General features: G+C 41.2%; 1 protein-coding gene and 1 long non-coding RNA gene across 2 annotated transcripts in view; one reads left to right on the top strand and one right to left on the bottom strand.

Annotated features, from left to right (window-relative positions):
* LOC138354202 (uncharacterized) overlaps nt 1-24,258 on the top strand; it is a 499,672-nt gene that overhangs the window by 70,147 nt on the left and 405,267 nt on the right. The gene's annotated exons all lie outside the window — the stretch shown is intronic.
* The window catches only part of LOC123766593 (ankyrin repeat domain-containing protein 61), an 86,188-nt gene that overhangs the window by 42,451 nt on the left and 19,479 nt on the right, over nt 1-24,258 (bottom strand). The window contains exons 2-6 of the mRNA XM_069308165.1: nt 20,494-20,581; nt 13,761-13,859; nt 13,076-13,180; nt 9,638-9,739; nt 773-871 (exon numbers count right to left, since the gene is read on the bottom strand). Of these exons, the coding sequence (XP_069164266.1) occupies nt 773-871; nt 9,638-9,739; nt 13,076-13,180; nt 13,761-13,859; nt 20,494-20,581 (493 nt within the window). The remainder of the gene's footprint in view (nt 1-772; nt 872-9,637; nt 9,740-13,075; nt 13,181-13,760; nt 13,860-20,493; nt 20,582-24,258) is intronic.

Genomic DNA, 24,258 nt, shown 5'->3' with positions numbered 1-24,258 from the left:
AGATGGCGTGTTTGTCACTGCTCCAGGCACGGACGCTGGATCCGGGTTCGTAACACATAACCAAAAAAGTAGACGGCTGTAGAGAGCAGCGATAAAGTGTCTTTTGCATCTCTCTCAACAAAGTACCGTTTTTCTTCTCCTATAACAAGGCATATAGGGCCACAGGTGAATGTTATATGATGACATAGAGGGCTACCAGTGAATGTTGTTTGAAGGTATATAGGTGTACTTTGGAATGTTGTGTGAAGTCTTACACACCTGTCAATGAATGTTAATATTAACTTACAAAACCCAGCCCATCCTCTTGTTTAAGTAGTACTTACGGTAATGATAAGGACTTTCGTACATATATTGACGTAAAGGCAATTAGAAAGTAAAAATCGGTACTATTGAATTTTTATGTTGAAAAGAAAACCTAACCTAACCCTTCTAGGCATAATACACACTATCTGACGCCTAATATAGTAAATATATCTTCTATACTAGGCTAAGGAATATTTAAGTTTTGTTGTCAGTTTTTTCCATACTATAAAGTGAATAGTAACAAATTATGCTGTCTAATTGTTCATTACGTCTATGTATGTATAATGATCCACATAGTTACAACAAATATTATCTAAGCAGGAAAATGGTTGTTTTCATTTAAAAGCATGAAACAATGTTATGAGATTTATTTGGTAGTAAACCGAAGAGGATTTAACCCTTTCTCCAGTACAAGATGTTTGCTATATTTATTTACTATTTACATACAGTAGATATAATGCTAGTTTACCGTGAATATCTGCGAGGTTTATATTCGCTCCAGCCTCCATGAGGAGTGGTACCGCACTCTCGCATGCCCCATCAGCACCATACATTAAGGCAGTTAATCCTGCAATTTAAAGATTTTTAGGGTTACAACTTTAAATATTCCCTACAGAAAATATCAACATCAAATGTAATGGAAACACTTCATTTTGAGTGGGTTTAAGGGGCTCCATGTCGCTTGCGGCACAGAGATCGCTTCACACATATGAGTCACATCACAATCAGGAGTTCTCAATAACGAACGGGAGACCCGAGCCAAAATTTGACCCTCCCGAAACAGGCGGAGGATACTGGGGATTTTTCACCATCACTCTTACCAATAGAAACATTCAGAAAGTATGTGAAGGAAAACCGACAACTGTAAGGTTCACGGAGAAAAGAGAAATAAAGCAGCAAATGACTACTTACAAACTACCAATGGCTTGTTGAAACCCCCTAGATATAGTTTTTCACTTCCAGGTGGCAACATCCCGAGAGCTAACGGCTCCTATGTCAATGCTATTTAATCTAGGGCCTAAAACTACAAACTGGTACATCTGGAAAAAGTGGAGAAAGGCCAGAAAGTCACCGAGGACTAACCTGCAAGAGGCGTTTCAGTTCTCAAAGAAATCCCGCTAATGTGATTTTTTTACTTATGAAGAGAAGTATTGGGGTAGAACTCCTATACCACAGCCAGAGTGCATGTGGGCATTGTGTGAAACTCTTATTTGGCTTCAGTGGAAGCCTCAGGACTCCTAGAGAATATAGTTGAATCCCAGCTTTCATTGCTTATGAGCATGTTATGGTTAAGTGGTTTAAGGTGTGTGCTTAGGAGTACCCAGTGTACAGGTTCGAATCCACCTGACAGAACCTATTGATTTTTTCACCACATTCAATGCCGGTTTTCTGGAGGGGGCCGAACGGTGGCTCCCAGTAACTAACTCCCCATTGAATATGAAAATCGAGACTTACAAGAATGGAGGAGAACAAAAAATTAGACTCGTGAAGAAGAACAACTCAAACCCGATGAGGAACACTGACCAGGTGACGAGCTGCCTGGTCCTTCTTAGATCCTCAAAACCCCCGAGTCCAGATATCAGTCCAAGACATAAGAGAAAATAATGCAGTCAGATCTGCAAGTTTTCGAACATCATGGGTCTAAGGGTAGACCACAAACTGGCTAGATATAGTGACATTGTGGACAACCGGAGTTAAACGAGCCTTGGAACAGGGAAGCTAGGAAACAATATCTCGGTGACATTCAGATAGAAACGAAGAGCAGCCACCAGACACAGCAAATAATGCACCCCGACCAAGCAAACAACGAACCAATAACCGAAGAACCCATCTGAATGTTAACCATCACATTCTACACTAGAAAATACGAAAGGTTGTAAACGAAGAAGCCATCCACCAGGGGCAAAAGAACAGAACCTCCACTTCCAGAGAACTGCATAAAACTCTCAACTCCGACGGGCAGAAGCGAGGGCCAGTAAAAAATGAGCCTTGAAAAGGGTATCACAAACTGATGGGATAACCGAGAACCTAAGGATTGAAAGAAAGTTCAACCCCTGATCTAGCGATGAAGACGGGTGATAAGAATAATGAGCAGGGCAGAGGTGAAAACTTGAACAACACAACTTGCACAATGGTTCCGAGGAAGTAATGATGCTTAAGGCCAATAAAAGCAGCTCCGCCAAGACCGAACATCATGAGTGAAGACAAAAAGACAAAACCACCTGAACTGAAACGTACGAGAACCAATGAAGTGGGACGAAAAGAGAGCCAAAAATTTCGTCCTTTCGCTGGGATGAAACATGCAGGTGGTGTGCCATTGACCAATCTCCAAAAATCTAGAATCCGAGCTACATGCAGAGTCCAGTTCCAATTAAGATAGAACCAAAGAAAATCCCTGTCAGTCAAAAAAATGAGCTACTGGAAAGTAGTTAGAATTAATCCGGGGAATGGAGCCGGGAGGAAGATGCCTGTTACAGCACTGCAAACTTGTTAACTGATCATTGCGCTCGAAGGAGAGGACACGCCCAGCGATTTTGAAAAGTCTGGTGAGCGCTGGTGACAAAAACCCAGCCCTGGGCAGAGACCTCTGTAAACTCATCGAGTCACGAGGAAAAGAGGCATCAATGAAACGAACCCCGAAAAACTCAAAAGAGGACCAGTGAACTAAAATCCAGTAAATTGCAAACAAACAAAAGGCAAAAAGCAAAACTCGGCAGTCCTGGTGGGTACGAAATGGCTAGAACCAGAAGAATTAGAAAAGAACCTGTAGCCAAAACATGCCTAAGTGAAATACCATAGACAAAGTTTAGGCTCCTGGACAATTGCTCAATCAACCTTTGAGTAATCTGGGACCATTCTAATACCAAATGGGGATGAGGCTCTAGGTGAAGCAGAGTCACAGGTAGAAGAGAGATGGAAGCCGACCAGGAATCCCTAACTAGGATAATCCTAGGATGGGACCAACTGAGATTTCCTCCAAATCCAAGAACCTTGAACCCAACAAGCTGGGAAAGAAACAGATCTCTGGTTTGCAGTGACACTGATTTGTTAGGAGCTTAATCTCCACCACATCAGAGTCCAACCAAGTTGCCATGACCGACTAAATCTGAGGGAAAAACTCCTGACTCAAGAAAATTACAGGAAGTAGACCAACCCAACTGCAGATCCTGAGATAAGAATAGGAAAGCCCATGAGCAATAAGGAACTGTTGCTCATGGGCTTTCAAGGTATAGAACGGGTCACATACTCTCCACATTTGACTCGAGAATCTAAGACGTGAGAATCAGTACCCTGTGGATGCTTATCCTGACTAACCACAGGTAAGGCCCTAACATTGAAGAATCACCTGTGAGCAGCAGGGACAGAACCTCTCTGGTATAGAACCCAGCTGAGGGCCGGAAATAACCCTTTGAGCCGGTAGTTGCGGCTAAAATCATCGAATAGATAGCTTCTTCAAAACATAGGAAAAATAAAAAGATGGAGGCAGGGAAAAAGTTTAGTGATCTAGCCGAATCTAAAGCCTAGTGTTGGGGAAGCACTGCCTGCCATTATGTGAGATGGACTCAGAAAATGGGCTAAGAAAATGGACTCAGATGGAGGCTAATACCTCCTAAAATTAGGAGAGAAAAAAATTGGCAAGGTTTCCGAAACCTAAACCAATGGTAACAGAACTATAACAGGCGTCAATAAAGCCAAAAAATTACAGGTCCCCTCGGAGCTGGTAAGAGAACATCTCACCTATTCCGGAATCGCAAAACAGCGGCCAAGTGAATACAGGCCCTGTGATCCTAGGCGGTCTGGGCTCCGGAATGTAAAGGCAGCTGCACATGAAGTTTCCAAATACTCACGTCCTTAGGCAGAACACGAGAAGACAATAAATTCTCCACAAGTAGAAAACAATCACAGCCAAAGAAAACCTGAAATACAGAAAATGCTTTCAGCAACTCAAGCATAGGGTATGGCAAAGCTATGCCGAGCCCCCAAGGAAAACAGAGGGTTGTCTGCAAGTCCGGGAGAACCAGGGATCTTGTACCACAACCAGAAAGCTAAGGTCCACCCAAACTCATGAGGCAGGGTCCATCGAGGTATATGCAGGAGTAACCAGAAAATGTCAACCTGGGTTAAAGAAGACAAAGGAAGGATGACGGAAACCTTTGGAAATAAGATGCATCCATGACCTCTTAACAGTACATGGAAATGATCCTGGAGGGGCAACCAAAGAATCAGGCTCAAGCATGGACAGAAAATTCGTTAAGTCCTCTGCTTGGAGCGAAAAGGTCTCTGGGAACAGAGAAAGGGTTGAAGGGAACTCAGAGACCATCCTTGGGATACCCCAGCCTCGATAGTTACTAATGAAGACTCGGGGAAGCTGTCCCTTGTTTCATACCTGGTACCTGAATGGAAAGAAAGGCATTATTCCAGACTATAAATCCTTGTGAATTAGAAGTCCCTAAATTCTTGGTGGGAAGGGACAGCTTAACTGTCTTCTCTGTCAACGTTGACAGTTAAACCCTGCCCAGACTCTGAAACCCTCAGATGCTTCGGTTCCCAGAGCTAAGGTGGAGGGGGCCCGGAAAGGGGGTTTACATAACCACAGCAAGTAGAAACAGGAAAGGAGAAGGAAGGGGCAAACTTAGAGTGTGAGGAATACATCAACTCCTCCAATTCGGAGTTCCTAAACACCACAGGGACAAACTCCAAGGCATCCACACAATCACCAATCTGCAAGCAGTGAATTTTATAAACATAAACTTAAAAAGAGACTGGTGCCTGACAAGCCTCTTGTTTTAAAGAAGTCTCTCCTAAAACTGAGACTTTATTGATCGTTAAGAAAGTGTTCTTGTCTCTCTTGCTTTACACTCTGCGCATCAATGACCCTCAATTTCTTGTTTCTAAAATGTCTTTTATTTGCCTATCTTTCTCTCGCCTTGGTTACCACTTACATTTTATCAACTGTGCCTATTCTCAATCTAAACCAAATTTGTTTTATCCCAAACCTGTTTCCAACACTAGTACCACTGTATTCTGCCTTCCCTTAATATCTAAACTAATAAATCTCACTCACACCCTTCGTCCTCTTGGCATAAATCTTGCCTTTCGACAAACTAGGACTCTTCGAAGTAATCTGGTTCACACTGCTCCTCCTGCAGCTGGTGTCTTTCCAGTCACCTGGACGCTAGGAGACTCGAACCGTGGACCCCACGTGTGTGAGGACGAAGCTATATCGACCGTGCTATTGAGTAGTCTTATGGGTGAATGGAATGTATATTTCAACAAAAGTGTGGATGACATTTTATCTGCTAGTGTTTACTCTTTTATCCTTTTCGTCTTGTCCTATCCAATACTTGGGGAAAATTGGCCGTACACTAAATGACAGACTTAATAAACACAAAAGTGTTAAGTCTGCAGACACAGACAATACTCTCTTCTGTTATGTTAGGGATTTTAATCATCCTATTGATTGGTATTCTTCTAAAGTATTCTTTCTTGTCATTACTCTTCATAGACGCCGTCTTGTTGAATCGGGTCTGATACACAACATATCCAACATGGACCTTAGTCTTGGCATTGTTGCTGTTGACTCTTCCCTTTCACAGTACTTACTCAAATGCTCTGACTTTACCTTGAGGCTACGTTGAGGTGATTCCGAGGCTTAGCGACCCCGCGGCCCGGTCGTCGACAGGCCTCCTTGTTGCTGGACTGGTCAACCAGGCAGTTGGACGCGGCTGCTCGCAGCCTGACGTATGAGTCAAAACCTGGTTGATCAGGTATCCTTTGGAGGTGTTTGTCAAATTCTCTCTTGAACACTGTGAGGGGTCGGCCAGTTATGCCCCTTATGTGAAGTGGAAGCGTGTTGAACAACCTCGGGCCTCTGATGTTGATAGAGTTCTCCCTCAGAGTACCTTTCTAACAAACGTGACCTAACATAAATCTTTTTCTCTTTCTTTTTTTCTCTTTCTTTTTCCTCTTATTCTTACTTTCCCATTCTTATACCCATTAATACCCCTTTTTACACCACATTATTACACCCATCCCACTCATTTCTTCCGCCTTGCTCTTACCTTCGCTTAGGAATTTCCTCCTCCTCCTCCTCACTTCTCTTGCCTTACTTAATGTTTGTGCCTCCCCTGCTCCCAGCTACAGCCCCGCTCCTGTGACAGGTAAGTGAACTTCGGGCTCACCCTAGCCCATGCTACTTGGAACCTTTTGTTCCGAGTAGCTGAATTTAAAACAACAACAAACAACAACCTCGCTACCACCATAAAAATAAGTCTTGATAATGGTCCAGGACTGTCCGAAATGTTGTCGTTTCCTCATCTTCTGGTTTGTGGATTAGTCTTCACACCTTTCCACATCCAAAGAAGCCACTGCCAGGGCAGGGTCTGCACTAAATGAGGTCCTAGGGTGGGGGGAACATTCCTAAGCTCATGCAACTTGAGATAAACAAAGACAAAATTCTTCACAACAAGAGAGGTATTTAAATACGCACACATGAAGCTAACATTAAACCTAGAATCGATACACAAGCAAATAACCAACAGAGAACACTGTCCAAAGGCTGGCCATCATTTATATAGATGTAGCTTGGACGTATGAGACTGGCGTCTCAAGGATTGGTCTACAAAGGACCATTAGACGAAGGCCTAAACAGTGTTTACTTGGAAGCTGGGAGTTCCCAGGGTGCTGCCACCTGGTGGTTACCAGCTTTAACTAGGGGGCTTCAAACTAAATGGTGAGTTAATCGTGTACACAGTAGTTTTCTGCTTTATTTCTCTTTTTCTAACAAACAATCTTGGAATTTTTTATTTTACTTTGCTTACTTTCAAGATGGTTTCTGTCGTGAGAGTGATCATAAAGACAATCCCTCCTCCCTTCATCTTTGTGAGGGAACCAAGTTCTGGTTCAGATTTCCAGTAAGCTATTACTGACTCCTGGAGCTGATGTGTGGAGGTATCTATGTGTGGCAAGCTACATGCAAATACATTTCGGACCCTCTAGGAAAACTAAATATTTGAAATTTATTCAGTGTTTGAGTTACATAATTAAGCATTTAAATAAAACAATGTAATAGTTATACAATGAAACTTAGCTTAGACTACAAGGAATTGTTGATACCCAATTTAAAAAAAATTATTCATGCCCAATTACAGATAATGGTTAATGCAGCCATTTTTGAAGACTTGAAATTAACATGCAAGTATGCAGCGAACACTAAAGTGCCAGAGTGTGTCGAGTTACAGAGACATCTCGGAATATTAAGTTTATAGATCTTAATCTACTCCGCTGCAGGGGTTATATGAACGCAAATTCTCCTCTCTGTCTGAATTCCTTGATAATGTGTTGTTATACGAAATCGTTGGGAACTTTCGTTTCATAGAGCAGCTGCCAGCTGTCTGTGTTGTCTGCAGTTCATGATGTCGTTGGACTAAGAGTGTCCAAGAGAAGGAAATATTACTATCAATGATATGATCTGACAACAGGAAACGTAGTCAGCTATGGAGTATTGTTAATTTTCTTATGGATATCTATTTTATGTAATTACCTTCTACCATCAACATGGTAAAGGAATGAGTAAAAGGAATGAGTATTAGTGAGTATTCTTTAGGAATACTCACTATGCTAAAGACATGTATACAACGCTTACAGGCATTTATAAATGTGGATTCACCTAACCCTAAAATTTACCTAACCGTAATCGTAGAGAGGACGATGAATAGAGTAGGGTGATTGCTGCCTAACTCCATCTATTAGTTGTCTCCCCGGTCTGCTATCTGCTTTCTGGATTATTGTAGGCCCCTCAAACAACTTTATGCTCGAAGTCAAATTCACCTGAATGTTGATTACTGGTATCTACTTTTCAGTGAGCATGGCCTCTAGTGTACCGGGTCTCCTACATTCGTTGATGAATGTGATTATTGTTGTGTCCTTCACTAAGTCCTGGCGACTTTAGATGCTGTTGGGGAATGTTCCATACTACCTCCTTCTTGTAAATTAATTGTTAGACATCAATTCAGAGTAATATTCTGAATAAACATCATACATAAAAGAAGTATTAAGTCTGTATACATAAACAATGCTCAGTTGTGTCATGTTATGGCCTCAATTCTTCTTATAGATTTTTCATACATCTGTTTTTTTTTTACTGAAGTCATCTTTTGTATCTGATCTCACACACATGATGCCCAACATTAATCTTACTTTTCGGCACTCATTCTCAACTTAACCAACATGAATCTCAGTACTGGCTTTGTTGCCGTTGAGTCTTGCTTATCTCGGTATATACCTAAATATTCTATCCTTAATCTGACTTGTAATAGCTCCTCTAGGCTATAGATGGGATTTCATTTTACCACCTTTTATTCTAGAGGGGATAAATATGAGCTTTGCTTCTCTTAAGCCCTTCCTTTCTTTCTCCTATGTCCCTCCTTTTATTGTCATTATTTCCCTCGTTCGCTTTACCATTTGGTCTTACCTTGCAATGATTCCGGGGATCAATATACCTCTCTGACCAGGCCTCCTCAGTCTTTATTCCTGTTTTTATACTTGAACCATATTCCTATATGTGTCAACCTTCTTGGATTTTAACTCATTCTCTTATGAAATATATTGAATTATTTTACTTCTTTTTCATTACATGACTTGAATATTGCTTAAGATGGAGTGAAACTGAACTTCCTTTGTTTTCACATTTGTTGGTTGTGTGTCTAAATTTAAGTTATATTATTGGCATTTAATTGTTTTTAATTATTATATTTTTCCTATAGCAAAAGTTATATATATTAATAGAAATTCAATACATATTATATTTTAATTATTGTCTCTTCCAGTATCATTTGTATGATAACGAGAACAAGATTGCAAAAAAATAGTTTCAGAAAAATACATATTTTTGTTATAAAACTATAACATATTATAATGTTATAAACTCAAATTTAAAAGTCTTTAGAATGCTATAATATGACATTACAAAACATTAATATATATTCTTACTTTAACGTTTAAATAACGTAATTTACAACATAATAAAAATCAATATATATCGTTTTTAATATGTTTTAAAACGTAAAAATGTTTAAAGGGTACTTATTCAGCACACAACAAAATCATGACCCTTTAGGTCTTCTGGTTTCTGTCCTACCCCAAGTACTCCCATCTATTTCAATGTACACTCATGTTCTCCCATGTATATGCATGTCCTACAGTGTCAATCATACATGCACAGAAGAGTCAGGTCACATAACCTTTGGCTCCAGATAATACTTAGCATTACCAGATATTGCTAAGTAGTGTAAATATTTGCTTGACAGCTAAAGAAGACTATAAAATTACTTACCACGTACATCTTGAACGTTGACATTACTCCCAGCTTTGATCAATGTATTAATGCAATCTATGCAACAAGATTCGTAGACAGCAACTTCCAGTGGTGTGGTAACTGTTGAAGATATATAAAGATTGTAAAAGAATGAGGGAAATATGAGAATGTTTCGTAAGTTTTAGTTATTAATATTTTTAATACTTATATAAAAAAATCTGGCGTGTTTTCCACACTGAAATACAACACATTCTTTAATGTTGTGGTGTTCTTTGTACTATTATATATGTACTCCGCAGAAAATTAAATTCAGGGAATGCTCCATTTTTTACGCCCATATCAACCTACCGTCAGGCTATCTATATACAGGGAACCTACCATCAGGCTATCTATGCACAGGCAACCCACCATCAAGCTACCTGTCAACAGGCTACCCACCATCAGGCTACCTATCATCAGGTAGACCACACGCAGCCAAACTTGAACTAAGGACGGCTTCTAGTACTCCGGCTTCATCCAGAAAGCAATAGGCTTAGTGACTCTCAATAACAGACTGTCAAGAGAGCCAGCAAAAAGTTATCTGTATCTCTCATTGAATGGGAATGCTAAAAAGAGTTAAATTGTAAATACCGTAATGTGGAAATTGGTTTAAATCATCGACAGAGGGAAAAAATATAAAATTGCGAGAATGAGAACCTGCAGGCAAGGGAAAAATATTGCTATTTCATTAAAATATTTTACTCCTCCTCTGGTCCTTCATCCAGGTATTATGCAGTAACAACTTCAATTATTCTCGTGGAATACATAAAAAAAGTTTAGATAAGATGTATCCCACCCATTCTCTCCAGAACACCATGGTTAGATCAATTTCCTGGTTCCCATTTTCTGCATAGAACACCAAGATTAGATACGTTTCCTGGCACCCATTCTCTGTATAGAACACCAACGTTAGATCAATTTCATGGTTCCCATTCTCTGTACAGAACACTAACCAGTATAGAACATCAAGGTTAGATGTTTCCTGTTCCCATTCTCCGTATAGAACACCATGGTTAGATCAGTTTTCTGGTTCCTTTTCTCAGTACAGAACACTAACCAGTATAGAACACCAAGGTTAGATACATTAAATGGTCCCCATTCTCTGTATATAACACCAAGGTTAGATCAGTTTCCTGGCACACATTCTCTGTATAGAACACCAAGGCTAGATCACTTTCCTGGTTCCAATTCTCTCTCTATAGAACACCAAGGTTAGATCAGTTTTCTGGTTCCCATTCTCTGTATAAAACACCACCTTACCTTACCTTTAGGTTACCTTGAAGTGCTTCCGGGGCTTAGCGTCCCCGCGGCCCGGTCGTCGACCAGGCCTCCTGGTTGCTGGACTGATCAATCAGGCTGTTAGACGCGGCTGCTCGCAGCCTGACGTATGAGTTACAGCCTGGTTGATCAGGTATCCTTTGGAGGTGCTTATCCAGTTCTCTCTTGAACACTGTGAGGGGTGGGCCAGTTATGCCCCTTATGTGTAGTGGAAGCGTGTTGAACAGTCTCGGGCCTCTGATGTTGATAGAGTTCTCTCTCAGAGTACCTGTTGCACCTCTGCTTTTCAACGGGGGTATTTTGCACATCCTGCCATGTCTTCTGGTCTCATGTGATGTGATTTCTGTGTGCAGGTTTGGGACCAGCCCCTCAATTATTTTCCACTTGTAAATTATTATGTATCTCTCCCGCCTGAGCTCAAGGGAGTACAGATTTAGGCTCTTTAGTCGGTCCCAGTAATTTAGATGTTTTACTGAGTGGATTCTAGCAGTAAATGATCTCTGCCCGCTCTCCAGGTCAGCAATTTCTCTAGCTTTGAAAGGGGCTGTCATTGTGCAGCAGTACTCCACTCTAGAGAGTACAAGCGTTTTGAAAAGTATCATCATCGGTATAGCATCTCTAGTGTGAAAAGTTCTTGTTATCCAACCTGTCATTTTTCTTGCAGTTGTGACGGCTACTTTATTGTGTTCTTTAAAGGTAAGGTCTTCCGACATGAGTACACCCAGATCCTTTACATTGCTTTTTCGTTCTATGTTATGATTTGCCTGAGTTTTGTACGTGATTTCCGTTTTTATATTTTCAATTTTTCCGTAGCGCATGAGCTGGAACTTATCCTCGTTAAACACCATATTATTTTCTGTAGCCCATAGAAAGACCTGATCTACATCTGATTGGAGGTTTGCCGTGTCCTCTATGTTGCCAACTCTCATGAAAATCCTAGTGTCATCTGCAAAGGATGATACAGTGCTATAGGTTGTGTTCTTGTCTATGTCCGATATGAGGATGAGAAAAAGTACTGGAGCATGCACAGTACCCTGGGGGACTGAGCTCTTCACGGTTGATGGGCTGGATTTTATTTTGTTGACTATTACACATTGGGTTCTGTTAGTCAGGAAACTGTAGATCCATCTGCCTATTTTTCCGGTAATTCCTTTTGAACGCATTTTATGTGCAATAACACCATGGTCACATTTATCAAAAGCTTTTGCGAAATCTGTGTAAATTACATCAGCGTTTTGTTTGTCTTCCATAGCATCTAATGCCATATCATAGTGGTCCAGCAACTGCGACAGGCAAGAGCGCCCTGTTCTGAAACCATGTTGTCCGGGGTTATGGAGATGCTGTGATTCCATGTATTTTGTGATCTTACTTCTTAGCACTCTCTTAAAAAATTTTATGATGTGCGATGTTAGTGCTATCGGTCTGAAATTTTTTGCCTCTGCTAAAGGCAATTTTTTCAGGCAATCTCATTTTTTTACCAAGGCTAGATCAGTTTCCTGGCACCTATTCTCCGTATAGAACACCAAGGTTTGATCAGTTTTCTGGTTCCCATTCTCTGTATTGAACACCAAGGTTAGATTAGTTCCCTGGCACCCAATCTCCTTATAGAACACCAAGATTTGATCAGTTTTCTGGTTCCCATTCTCTATATAGAACACGAAGGCTAGATCAGTTTCCTTGTTCCAATTCTCTCTATAGAACACGAAGGTTAGATCAGTTTTCTGGCACCCATTCTCTCATTAGAACATTATACTTAGATCAGTTGCTTGATATCCATTCTCTATAGTACACCACGTTTAGGTTGGTTGTTTGCACCCCATTGCATATAGGACACCTGCAATTAATAAAGTCTGTCCAACCTGTGGCTGCTGCCTGCAGTTAGTCACCCACGTGAAGCTCTGTTGGTCTGAGTACACAATGACTGATTCAGTTTCTCGACATCGATTGCTCTAATTGTACTTACTTACAATTTTTTTAATTTTGCTATAATTGTAATTTTAATGTATTTTATCGTACATAGAATAACAGTCACCAGATGGCAATTGAACAGTTTTGAGACACTAGTCTATATCCATCAATCATTGGTTATGTACACTTTCTATACCTTAAGCTCAATACATTCAATACTGTAATACTTACGTATATTAGGAAGTCTAACTTCGATGTTGGCGCCAAAATCAACAAGTGTCTGCACAACAGATGGTATTCCAAGTTGGCAGGCATAAACCAACAGCGTTAGACTAGCTGAGAATAAAGATAATAATAATCATCGCATAAGGTTTGATTACATATTGCGGTCAGTAGTTTATCCTGCAGCAGCACTTCTCATACTATATTGACTTTAATATGGTCGGAAAAACATGCTTAATATTAAAATTCGTGCAAATGATTTCTCCCATTCTAAAAATAACACAGATATAACACATGTATCTCAGATATAACATGTAGCTGCGATGTAACATATGTATCTCAGATATAACACATGTATCTCAGATGTAACACATGTATCTCAGATGTAACTGAACTACATTTAGGTATTTCTGAATAGAAGATAATTTTCTAATATAAGGAATATTATTATATCAATAGAGACGCAGACGATGAGTCACAATAACGTGGCTTAAGATATGAGAACTAAACCTCACACCAGAAGATGAGGAGACGATGACGTTTTGCTCCGTACTGGACCAGTATCAAGTCGTGTGTGTCGACTTGATAATGGTCCAGGACAGACCGAAACGTTGTTGTCGCCTCATCTTCTGTTGTCAATAGAGATATTACTTTTATTATTAAATATTAATGAAACCTTTAAGCTTCGACTTACTGGAGGATTCAGTCCATAAAGCTAGAGCTGGGTTTTTCTTAATGAGTTCCACTGCAACCGAAGCATCAGTGGTTGACATTGCTGTTACAACTGCTTGTGCTATTAAATAAAGAATAATGTCAAGAAGAATTTCTTTGAAAAGTTCAGAAAAGTTTGTACCTAAATTTGTATAATTATTGATAAAGATGCTGTTTATTATTATTAATTTTATAATTTAAATTTGTATTATAAATAAAAATATGGACACTAAATGCATGCATGTATGACATTCAAATTTCGTATGGATGGTATAAGAATGTGGGATTTACTGTCTTTCATTCTCTTGTATGTTATTTATTGTAATACCATAATGTTGTTGTTGTTGACTGAGGAGCCACGACGATCGAGGGATCAAGGGTGGGATCTCTACAGCCTTTTTCGGGCTGGAGACATGCCCAGTGAGGCAAATGATAAGGCCAATAATTTCATAACGGACTTCTTAATCTCTTGCACCTGCCTCATTGAAGGAAACAGGAGCAGTTAGGCTGAGAATTTGCAACCCATACACGGTACTTTGTAGTCTGAAATGAGCACTATAAAACCTTAGGCAGTGGATGAGTACTACAGTATCCTCCTGGTTTGGACACCACTAACAGAAGGGTGAATCTACCAACCGTAGACGATGTAGATGTGTCCGTCAGGCAGGAGCTCTCAATCCGGAAGCGAGAGAGGGCTATGTCGAGACGAGAATGGTGATGGGCCCGCGGACGTCGGGAGCCTCTTGGTGGCTTGCTAGAGAAAAGGACCAACTGGCCGGCACCATCTTCACTTCCCATACCGCTAGGCAAGCTTCACAAAGCTGCGGGAAAGTTTTTTAAGGTCCAGAGGCTCTTGTGTAAGGTCCTGAAGGCAATGTGCTATCTCCTTTTCCTTCTTGCCTTCATCTGCCTTTCAGGCCTCACTCCACGCCGAACCGAGCTCCAGCAGGCCGTCTCGCCATTCTGTCCTAGCTGCTGTGTTAGTTACTTCATTGCTATTAATCACGACATGTGACAGAACCCATAGAAGAGAGGCCAACCAAATTTGGGATCCTGAGCATGACAGCAGCTTCCCGCGGATCTGTTACAAATCATGATGTTGGATAAACAGACGCAGCGATGATATCAGGTGTAGGGGCGTAACAGAGCTCATGTGTTGAAGTCATCCAAAACTTGGCAGGTATCCTGTGCACCAAGCCTTCGCGGCTTGGTGCCTTCTTTTTATAATTAATTAATTATAATTTGACAGTCTCCGTGGTGTAGTGGTAAGACACTCGCCTGGCGTTCCGCGAGCGCTATGTCATGGGTTCGTATCCTGGCCGGGGAGGATTTACTGGGCGCAATTCCTTAACTGTAGCCTCTGTTTAACGCAACAGTAAAATGTGTACTTGGATGAAAAAACGATTCTTCGCGGCAGGGGATCGTATTCCAGGGACCATAGGATTAAGGACTTGCCCGAAACGCTACGCGTACTAGTGGCTGTACAAGAATGTAACAACTCTTGTATATATCTCAAAAAAAAAAAAAAAAAAAAAAAAAAAAAAATTAGTTACTTGGCAGGTATCCGGAAACTGGCCAAATTAGTGGGCAAACTGTCTAGCCGTTACTGGTAAACAAGGGTTATAAAGAACTCCAATACTGCCCCACACATGGAAGAGGGCACCCTCACCACCATGAACTCCAGATGCCCAACCGAGAAAGTGCAGAGCTGGAGCAAACAACTGGGGACTGAGTCCCTGACCAAGAAGGCAAACGCCCCTCCACCCCGCACTGGTTGATCTCACAGAGTCCCACGACCAACAATGACGAGCTAGCGAGAAAGTTGTAAAGGAATTGTGTCTTCTCAAAAAGGGAACGGGCATTCCAAAACACAGTATTCTCAGGACGGGAAATAACTTTCTGACCACCAAGACCCAGACATAACCAAAGAAAAAAAAACAGAAAATACCATACAACTTTTATACATCGTATGAAAACGTGGGATATCAATTAAAGACAATCCAAGGGCTGCTGAGTGGAGCATGCCTCTGCTGATGAGAGTGGTGGTTGGCTTGCAAACCATCCTGCAGGACATGCGAATGACAGGTGCTGCACGCTGGGTCACGTGTTACTCTGACGGAACAATTTCCTGGGAAGGCTCCTGGGGGGAGGGGGGGCGGCAGAGGATCATTAGGTGTATCTGATGGACTGGAACCTCCTGGCCGATGGTTGTGTAGACGACGTCGGTGCTAGCTCCTCTTAGGAGAAGCAGGAAGGTGATGAGTGCCGGGACTCCAGCTGGAACTAGGCGTCCATGTCTGAATATGTGGTAGAGTTCTCAACTATGTCGAAGCAATGCAATGGGGGAAAACTGAATAGCGGCCTGGACATATGAGGCATGCAGTTAGGACAGGCAACAGTCAGGTAGACCCGACCTCAGGGAAGTAGGAGTCAAGAAGAAACGGTAGGCTGATTGAAGGCATGTAGTTTCTGGAATAGCTCCTGTCAAAAGATTGATTGATCATCCCTCTGATTTGTGGTTGATCATCCCTCTGATTTGTGGGTGATCATCCCTCTGATTTGTGGTTGATCATCCCTCTGATTTGTGGTTGATCATCCCTCTGATTTGTGGTTAATGTCCAACTTGAGAGCCTCAAGGTTTACCAGGCAACTCTTAGATGAGACCGTGTGAGGACCGAGACATTAAAATGGATAAGCGATTCTTAGCGAAGCATTTATTCATTTCCTTAGCTAACATGGCAGGTAGTGTGACCTTCATGCAACATCCAAAGAAGAGTTCACAACACGAATTGCCCAGCATTCCATGCAGTGTTGTACAGTATTTTCTGAGAAAATCATACACACCATGTTTCTAGGATCGTCCTTCTACATGAGCACAGCCTCTCGTTTTCATGTGGGGTTGCGTGATCCGCGCTCACTTCTCCATTTGTTTGTGGATTTAGTGACATCACATGGCGTTTTTTAATCAAATATGCTCAGCAAAGTTGGTGAAGTCTTGTCCAATGAATGACGGTTCATTGTTACTCTTGACAACTTCAGGAATGGCAAAACTTGAAAAGATCTTGGTGAGTTTTAGGATGACAGCCTTTTCACATGTGGAAGTGATGATTTCAACGTCTGAGTAATGCGAGTGAAAATCAACGACTACCATCAGGTATTCTCCAGTTGGTGACGGTCTACAAAAGTCTGTCGATACTTCCTTTCATGGTGCAGTAGGTAGTGATGAAGGTTATAGAGGTGCTGTCTTGAGGTATCTACTGCAGCTTAGCAAAGGCATGTCATTTGCTTGACGATCAATGCCAGGAAACCGCACCGTCTCTTGCACCAGCGGATTGGTTCTTGTTAGGCCTTGGTGTTCTTGATGTACAAGCTTCAGAGCACATTGCTGGAGAACTGCTGGAATGAAGATACGAGTACCTCGCATCAAGGTGTCACGCTGTTGTGAATCACTTTATTCTGCCTGGATAAATTCAGGTGTATCGATTCAGAATTGACACTCGTGAAGGTGGGATGCATGGAAAAATTTTCTTGGCCACTGCATCCACTGTTGCTAATGTAGTTGGATTCCCCTAGAGCCGCAATACGGATCTCATCAAGGGAGAGAATCTTAGGGATTCTGTATTCACATGTTACAAAATGTACATATTCCTCGGCAACTTGCTGATGCTCGGTGATAGTGAACCAGTTGGCAGAATGTCGACTGAAGTAATCAGCGGGATTGCCTGTACCCGGCTTGTACTTCATGGTAAGGTTGAATGGTTGCAGACATCTCTCAATGAGAGCTGGTGGTTTGGACTTCGGATTATTGAAGATGGTCTCCAACGGCTTGTGGTCAGTGACTCTCGTGGTGAAAGATGCCTAAGCCGATACAAATTGAAGTGTTCACAGCCCCATACAAGAGCAAGAGCTTACTTCTCTGTTTGATTGTATCGTTGTTTACCATGGGTGAGGAAACGGATGGCGTAGGCAATTACTACTCTGGAATCTGATTGATTAGGTTTGTGTTGGGCTAAAACCGCACCTAAACCAACAGGACTGACATCCACTGTAAGTTTAATATCCAGAGATGGGTCAAAGTAGGGAGTATTCGCATTCTTTACAAGTACATCTTTCACAGTAATTCAATTTCTTTCTTTATTAGGTTCCCAATACCCCTCCCATGGGCGGTGAAGGAAAGGGTTACAGAGGCACATAATTGGTTCGGGAATTGTACCCCATAGTTAATTTAGCTAAGCAAGTGACAATCTTTGAAGCTAGTTAGTAGTAGTATGCTTCCATCAGTCTCAGTAGACTATGGAGTTGCGCTCTGGTTGTCGGTCTGGAGTGACCTCTCCAGGGCGCATACCCAGGGTAGATTAATATGGAGAAAAAGGTGTTACCCAAGCAGCGCGGCCCCTGCCCCCTCTTTAGCACGGTGCCGAAGTCTCCAATGGAAAGGCAATCGCCAATACGACTGGTTCCAGCGCCGTCGCAGGAACTGTGAGCTCCAGAGTTGACCTTGAAGTTGGTGAAAGAAGGCACAGGGACTCCACCCGGAGAGCGCAGTGGTCGGGGCCGGATAAGAACCTCCCCATCAAGGGCAAGAACGACCCCAGCCTCCTGAAGCAGAGCTTGTGCCACACGAGCCCCAGGAGGTGGACGTCCCAGACCAACGTCTGTGGGTTCCAGACAGAGATCGTCACAGCCCTCTTTCACCCGAGGCCAACTTCCTTCAAGACTAAGCAGAAGGAAGAGTGATAATTGTTAAATACAACAATTATTATTAAAATAATAATTATAATAATTTAATAGTTACACAATTGTAAATGTTACATAGACATTTACATTTATAAACAATCATTTACACAAATTCAACAGTAACTATACAAGGCAATTTACATCTATGGTGAGTCAAACAGTTACTAGTCTTGCTCCACACCCACCCAACGGGGCAGCAGCTTTACAGTCATGCATCAGCTTTTGAAGCATGCATTAGCTACAGTAAGCAAATTTGGGATATTTCAATAGGATTCTCGGCAGCACATCATTGTGAATGAAGTACGTACACATTTCTTGGAGCCCATTGATGGTGTTATCTCTGAATTCCGTGATTTTTTCACATTCCATTGTATCACAGCAAAATCATTTTGCTTGATATTCCTCGAGTACCATGATATATTTATCTTCAGGAGCTCACGTTGAGGTTTGATAATGTTAACAAAATCTGGAATGACAACAGTAGTGTGCCATTCCTGGAAAACTAACTTCAGTGGATGTTAAAAAAAGGGCAACATTCTTGATATCAGCAACTATCTTAGTATCCGAAGAAAGGTTTTTGGGACTAAGAACATTTTCAAGGAACTAAAATTTTATGGTGATCGAACTTCCACTTTTCTTCCATGAGATTCTTTTCTCATAAGTGTTGCAATGTTGCACGAAGGGCTTTTCAAGTTTAGCTTGGGTACGGCTATAAACAATGATGTCAGGGAAAATCCATAGGAGCCGTGATGAGGATTCAAACCTATGTGGTGGGTATTTCCACGCACACGCCCCAGACAACCAGGCCACGACATGGTCAAAAGGATTGCACCCAGGTGTTCTACTGAACACATGAGGGTTTCCTGCGGCTTCCACTGAAACCGGATCAGGATTTTCAAACAATTCTCAATGCACTCTGGCTCAGTCACCAGCGTTAGCCTGAGCCTCATTGGAAACCTCCGGAAACCCTCTTGTGTTCAGTACAACTCCAGTTTGCAATCCTTTCGACCATGTCGTGGCCTGGTTGTCTATGACGAGTGCGTGGGAATACTCATCACATAGGTTCGAATGCTCATCATGGCTTCAAAGGATTTTCTCATTAACACATCACGTTAGTGTGATTACTCTTTGTAATGAAAGAGGAGCGTCTGAAGTAGAACATTCCTGGATGACGGAGCCAGAGTACATGGGGGCGATTGTGTGAAAATTCTTCATTCGGCTTCAGTGGAAGCCTAATGAAACCCTCGTGTGCTCAGTAGAACTCCAGGATACAATCCATTTTGAACATGTCGTGGCCTGGGACGTGTGCGTGGAAATACACACCACATAGGTGTGAATCCTCATCACGGCTCCTAAATATTAACTCCTACGGAGATAAAAGATGAGCTGTAGATAGGCTAAGAGAGGCAGGCCGCTGTAGTGAAGCTAAGAGAGGGAGCCAGCTATGGTGAAGCTAAGAGAGGGAGACAGCTATGGTGAAGCTAAGAGAGGGAGACAGCTGTGGTGAAGCTAATAGAGGAAGACAGCTGTAGTGAAGCTAAGAGAGGGTGGCAGCTGTGGTAAAGCTAAGAGAGGAAGACAACTGTGGCGAAGCTAAGAGAGAGAAGCAGCTGTAGTGAAGCTAAGAGAGGAAGACAGCTGTGGTGAAGCTAAGAGAGGGAAGCAGCAGTAGTGAAGCTAAGAGAGGAAGGCCGCTGTAGAGAAGCTAAGATAAGGAAGCCGCTGTAGTGAAGCTAAGATAGGGACGCAGCAGCAATGAAGCTAAGAGAGAAAGGCAGCTGTAGTGAAACTAAGATATGGAGACAGCAGCAATGAAGCTAAGAGAGAAAGACAGCTGTAGTGAAGCTAAGATAAGGAAGCAGCTGTAGAGAAGCTAAGATAAGGAAGCAGCTGTAGTGAAGCTAAGATAGGGAGGCAGCAGCAATGAAGCTAAGAGAGAAAGGCCGCTGTAGTGAAGCTAAGAGTATTTGAGTGTTTACCGTCAGCATTAATATCAGCGTGGGCGTGCAGGATGTGCACCGTCAGGGCCGCCACCACCAGCAACACAGTCTTCCCGCCCATCCTCATCTGCAGGAATAACAACAAATTATTACAAAATAATTCAATCTCCATTTAATTTATGGTTTAGATATACTGATGATATATTCTTCCTCTTCTCTAATTTTCATATACTTCTCATCCATACATAATATATATATATATATATTGTGACGGTAACACGTTGGTGTTCGGCTGTTTCAAAAGCTAGGGGTATGGCCTCGTCACATATAGAAACAAAAAGAGAAAATCTGGAACTTCGTCTGTGGTAAGGTAATGGGAAGACACACAAAACACAAGTAAATTTAACAATGAGATTTTAATTACGTTAGAAAAGCAAAACATGAATAAAATGGACATAAAATTTGTATCATAAAATCAATCAATCAAAATAATAAGAATAGTCAAATGACAAAATGAAAAGTTACGTTAAGACAAGTGAGTAATAACAAGTGAACAATATACAATCAGATATAGGTGCAGGAATATTGGCTTTAAGCTGCCACCTCTCTTAGTACACGTAAGCCAGAGCTTAGTCTACCAACGAGACGTGTTAACTTGTTGAAAGCACTGGATATTCTGAGGTCTGTAGGTCGTGTGGCCCCAGACATCAGGTAGTGTGGCGGGTGGAGGGCAGGTGCAACTGGACACGCAGCCAATCAGCGATGAGCAGGCGACGGACAGGTAGTTTGGTGGTTCGAGTTGGAGCAGGTGTTCCCGGTGCTGAATACGTTTGTGCTCTGGCAAACCTTGGTGTTGTATTTGTTGGATATTTCTTCCATATTAGTTGTATAGGGAGGTATAGCGACGAACTTTGGAGGGAAGAGCAGGCTCAATCTCTTGAAGGAGATTATCGTCACAATATATATATATATATATATATATATATATATATATATATATATATATATATATATATATATATATATATATATTTTATAGGGAAGGGAGTACCACCTCTGGCTGGAAGAAGGGGGACCCATAGCCTCGGAGGAAACCACACATAACGAATTAGAGGGAATGTAGGTCCCCTCCAATACAGTTTCTGTGTGCTTTTCTCCTACCACCCCCTTCCCCCTTTTTTTTTGCTTTATTGTGTATTTAAAGGTTACAAAACATACAAGACAAATGCCTAAAGGTTATGGATCTCTTGGAGCTCCTCCGCTTCTGGACAGGAACCGAAGACGCAGCAAGCATTTTCCCTCTGGATCGCCACACTGAGACGCTGAAACAAAAAACTGGAAGCCCTGGGTCTCTGGTGACGTCAATGAGCTTGGAACCCAATTCCTTGAGAAATCCCAAGGCACTCTTGCCCCAGGGGCCATGTGTCTCAGACGCTATGGGAACAAAGAGGTATTGACCTTCCAGTCGCCTGTACTTGAGTGATTTTGCTGTTTCCCTGTGGTTGGCCGCCCCACCTGCTTGATCAGCTCCGAAGTGTACATAGGTGTCAGCAAGGGTGGATACACATGAGTAGTCCCACACCAACTGTCTACCCTCCTTCCATGAGTATCATCCCACTGATTTATATATATATATATATATATATATATATATATATATATATATATATATATATATATATATATATATATATATATATATATATATATATATTTCATTGAATATGACCGCATATTCTGTATTTATTATTTTCTGATTTAGGGCTTCTATCCCTCTAACTATTTTCTTAGCATCAGGGCTTAATTGGAATAGGAGTTCTCCAAAACTCATTTTCGTACTTTTAAGGTGAAGAAAAGAAGTGATTTACTATAGAGTGTATTACACTTATTTGTATAATTTGCACGACGTTTCGAACCTCCATGGTTCATTCTCAAGTGAACAGATCTTACAATACTAGTTGATTTTATACCCGCATTAGGTCAGGTGATAATACAATGAAGGTGAAAAACATGGGGGGGATACATAAGGGATAAACATAGGGGCTGCAGAAGGCTTATTGGCCCATACGAGGCATCTCCTATCTAAACACAAAGATTAATCCAGTGTAATTGGCGCCAATTACACTGGATTAATCTTTGTGTTTAGATTAGATTTAGATTAGATTAGAAGCCTCCGCTTCAGGAGGCTGGGGTCGTTCTTGCCCTTGATGGGGAGGTTCTTATCCGGCCCCGACCACTGCGCTCTCCGGGTGGAGTCCCTGTGCCTTCTTTCACCAACTTCAAGGTCAACTCTGGAGCTCACAGTTCCTGCGACGGCGCTGGAACCAGTCGTATTGGCGATTGCCATTCCATTGGAGACTTCGGCACCGTGCTAAAGAGGGGGCAGGGGCCGCGCTGCTTGGGTAACACCTTTTTCTCCATATTAATCTACCCTGGGTATGCGCCCTGGAGAGGTCACTCCAGACCGACAACCAGAGCGCAACTCCATAGTCTACTGAGACTGATGGAAGCATACTACTACTAACTAGCTTCAAAGATTGTCACTTGCTTAGCTAAATTAACTATGGGGTACAATTCCCGAACCAATTATGTGCCTCTGTAACCCTTTCCTTCACCGCCCATGGGAGGGGTATTGGGAACCTAATAAAGAAAGAAATTGAATTACTGTGAAAGGTGTACTTGTAAAGAATGCGAATACTCCCTACTTTGACCCATCACTGGATATTAAACTTACAGTGGATGTCAGTCCTGTTGGTTTAGGTGCGGTTTTAGCCCAACACAAACCTAATCAATCAGATTCCAGAGTAGTAATTGCCTACGCCATCCGTTTCCTCACCCATGGTAAACAACGATACAATCAAACAGAGAAGTAAGCTCTTGCTCTTGTATGGGGCTGTGAACACTTCAATTTGTATCGGCTTAGGCATCTTTCACCACGACAGTCACTGACCACAAGCCGTTGGAGACCATCTTCAATAATCCGAAGTCCAAACCACCAGCTCTCATTGAGAGATGTCTGCAACCATTCAATCCAGTGTAATTGGCGCCAATTACACTGGATTAATCTTTGTGTTTAGATAGGAGATGCCTCGTATGGGCCAATAAGCCTTCTGCAGCCCCTATGTTTATCCCTTATGTATCCCCCCCATGTTTTTCACCTTCATTGTATTATCACCTGACCTAATGCGGGTATAAAATCAACTAGTATTGTAAGATCTGTTCACTTGAGAATGAGAAATGCAGGTTCGAAACGTCGTGCAAATTATACAAATAAGTGTAATACACTCTATAGTAAATCACTTCTTTTCTTCACCTTAAAAGTACGAAAATGAGTTTTGGAGAACTCCTATTCCAATTAAGCCCTGATGCTAAGAAAATAGTTAGAGGGATAGAAGCCCTAAATCAGAAAATAATAAATACAGAATATGCGGTCATATTCAATGAAACATGTTTGAAAGAAAACCTGCTGCCAGTATACACCAATATATATATATATATATATATATATATATATATATATATATATATATATATATATATATATATATATATATATATATATATATATATATATATATATATATATATATATATATATATATATATTTATATATATATATATATAAATATATATATATATATTTATATATATATATATATATATATATATTTATATATATATATAAATATATATATATATATTTATATATATATATATATATATATATATATATATATATATATATATATATATATATATATATATATATATATATATATATATATGGAAATGTTCTTTTGTTC

The sequence above is a fragment of the Procambarus clarkii genome, chromosome 62 (genome assembly GCF_040958095.1).
Source record: "Procambarus clarkii isolate CNS0578487 chromosome 62, FALCON_Pclarkii_2.0, whole genome shotgun sequence".
In the NCBI taxonomy this organism is placed as follows: Eukaryota; Metazoa; Arthropoda; class Malacostraca; order Decapoda; family Cambaridae; genus Procambarus; species Procambarus clarkii.
The sequence above is the reverse complement of the archived record's forward strand: the minus strand, read 5'-3'. Positions and strand labels throughout refer to the sequence as shown.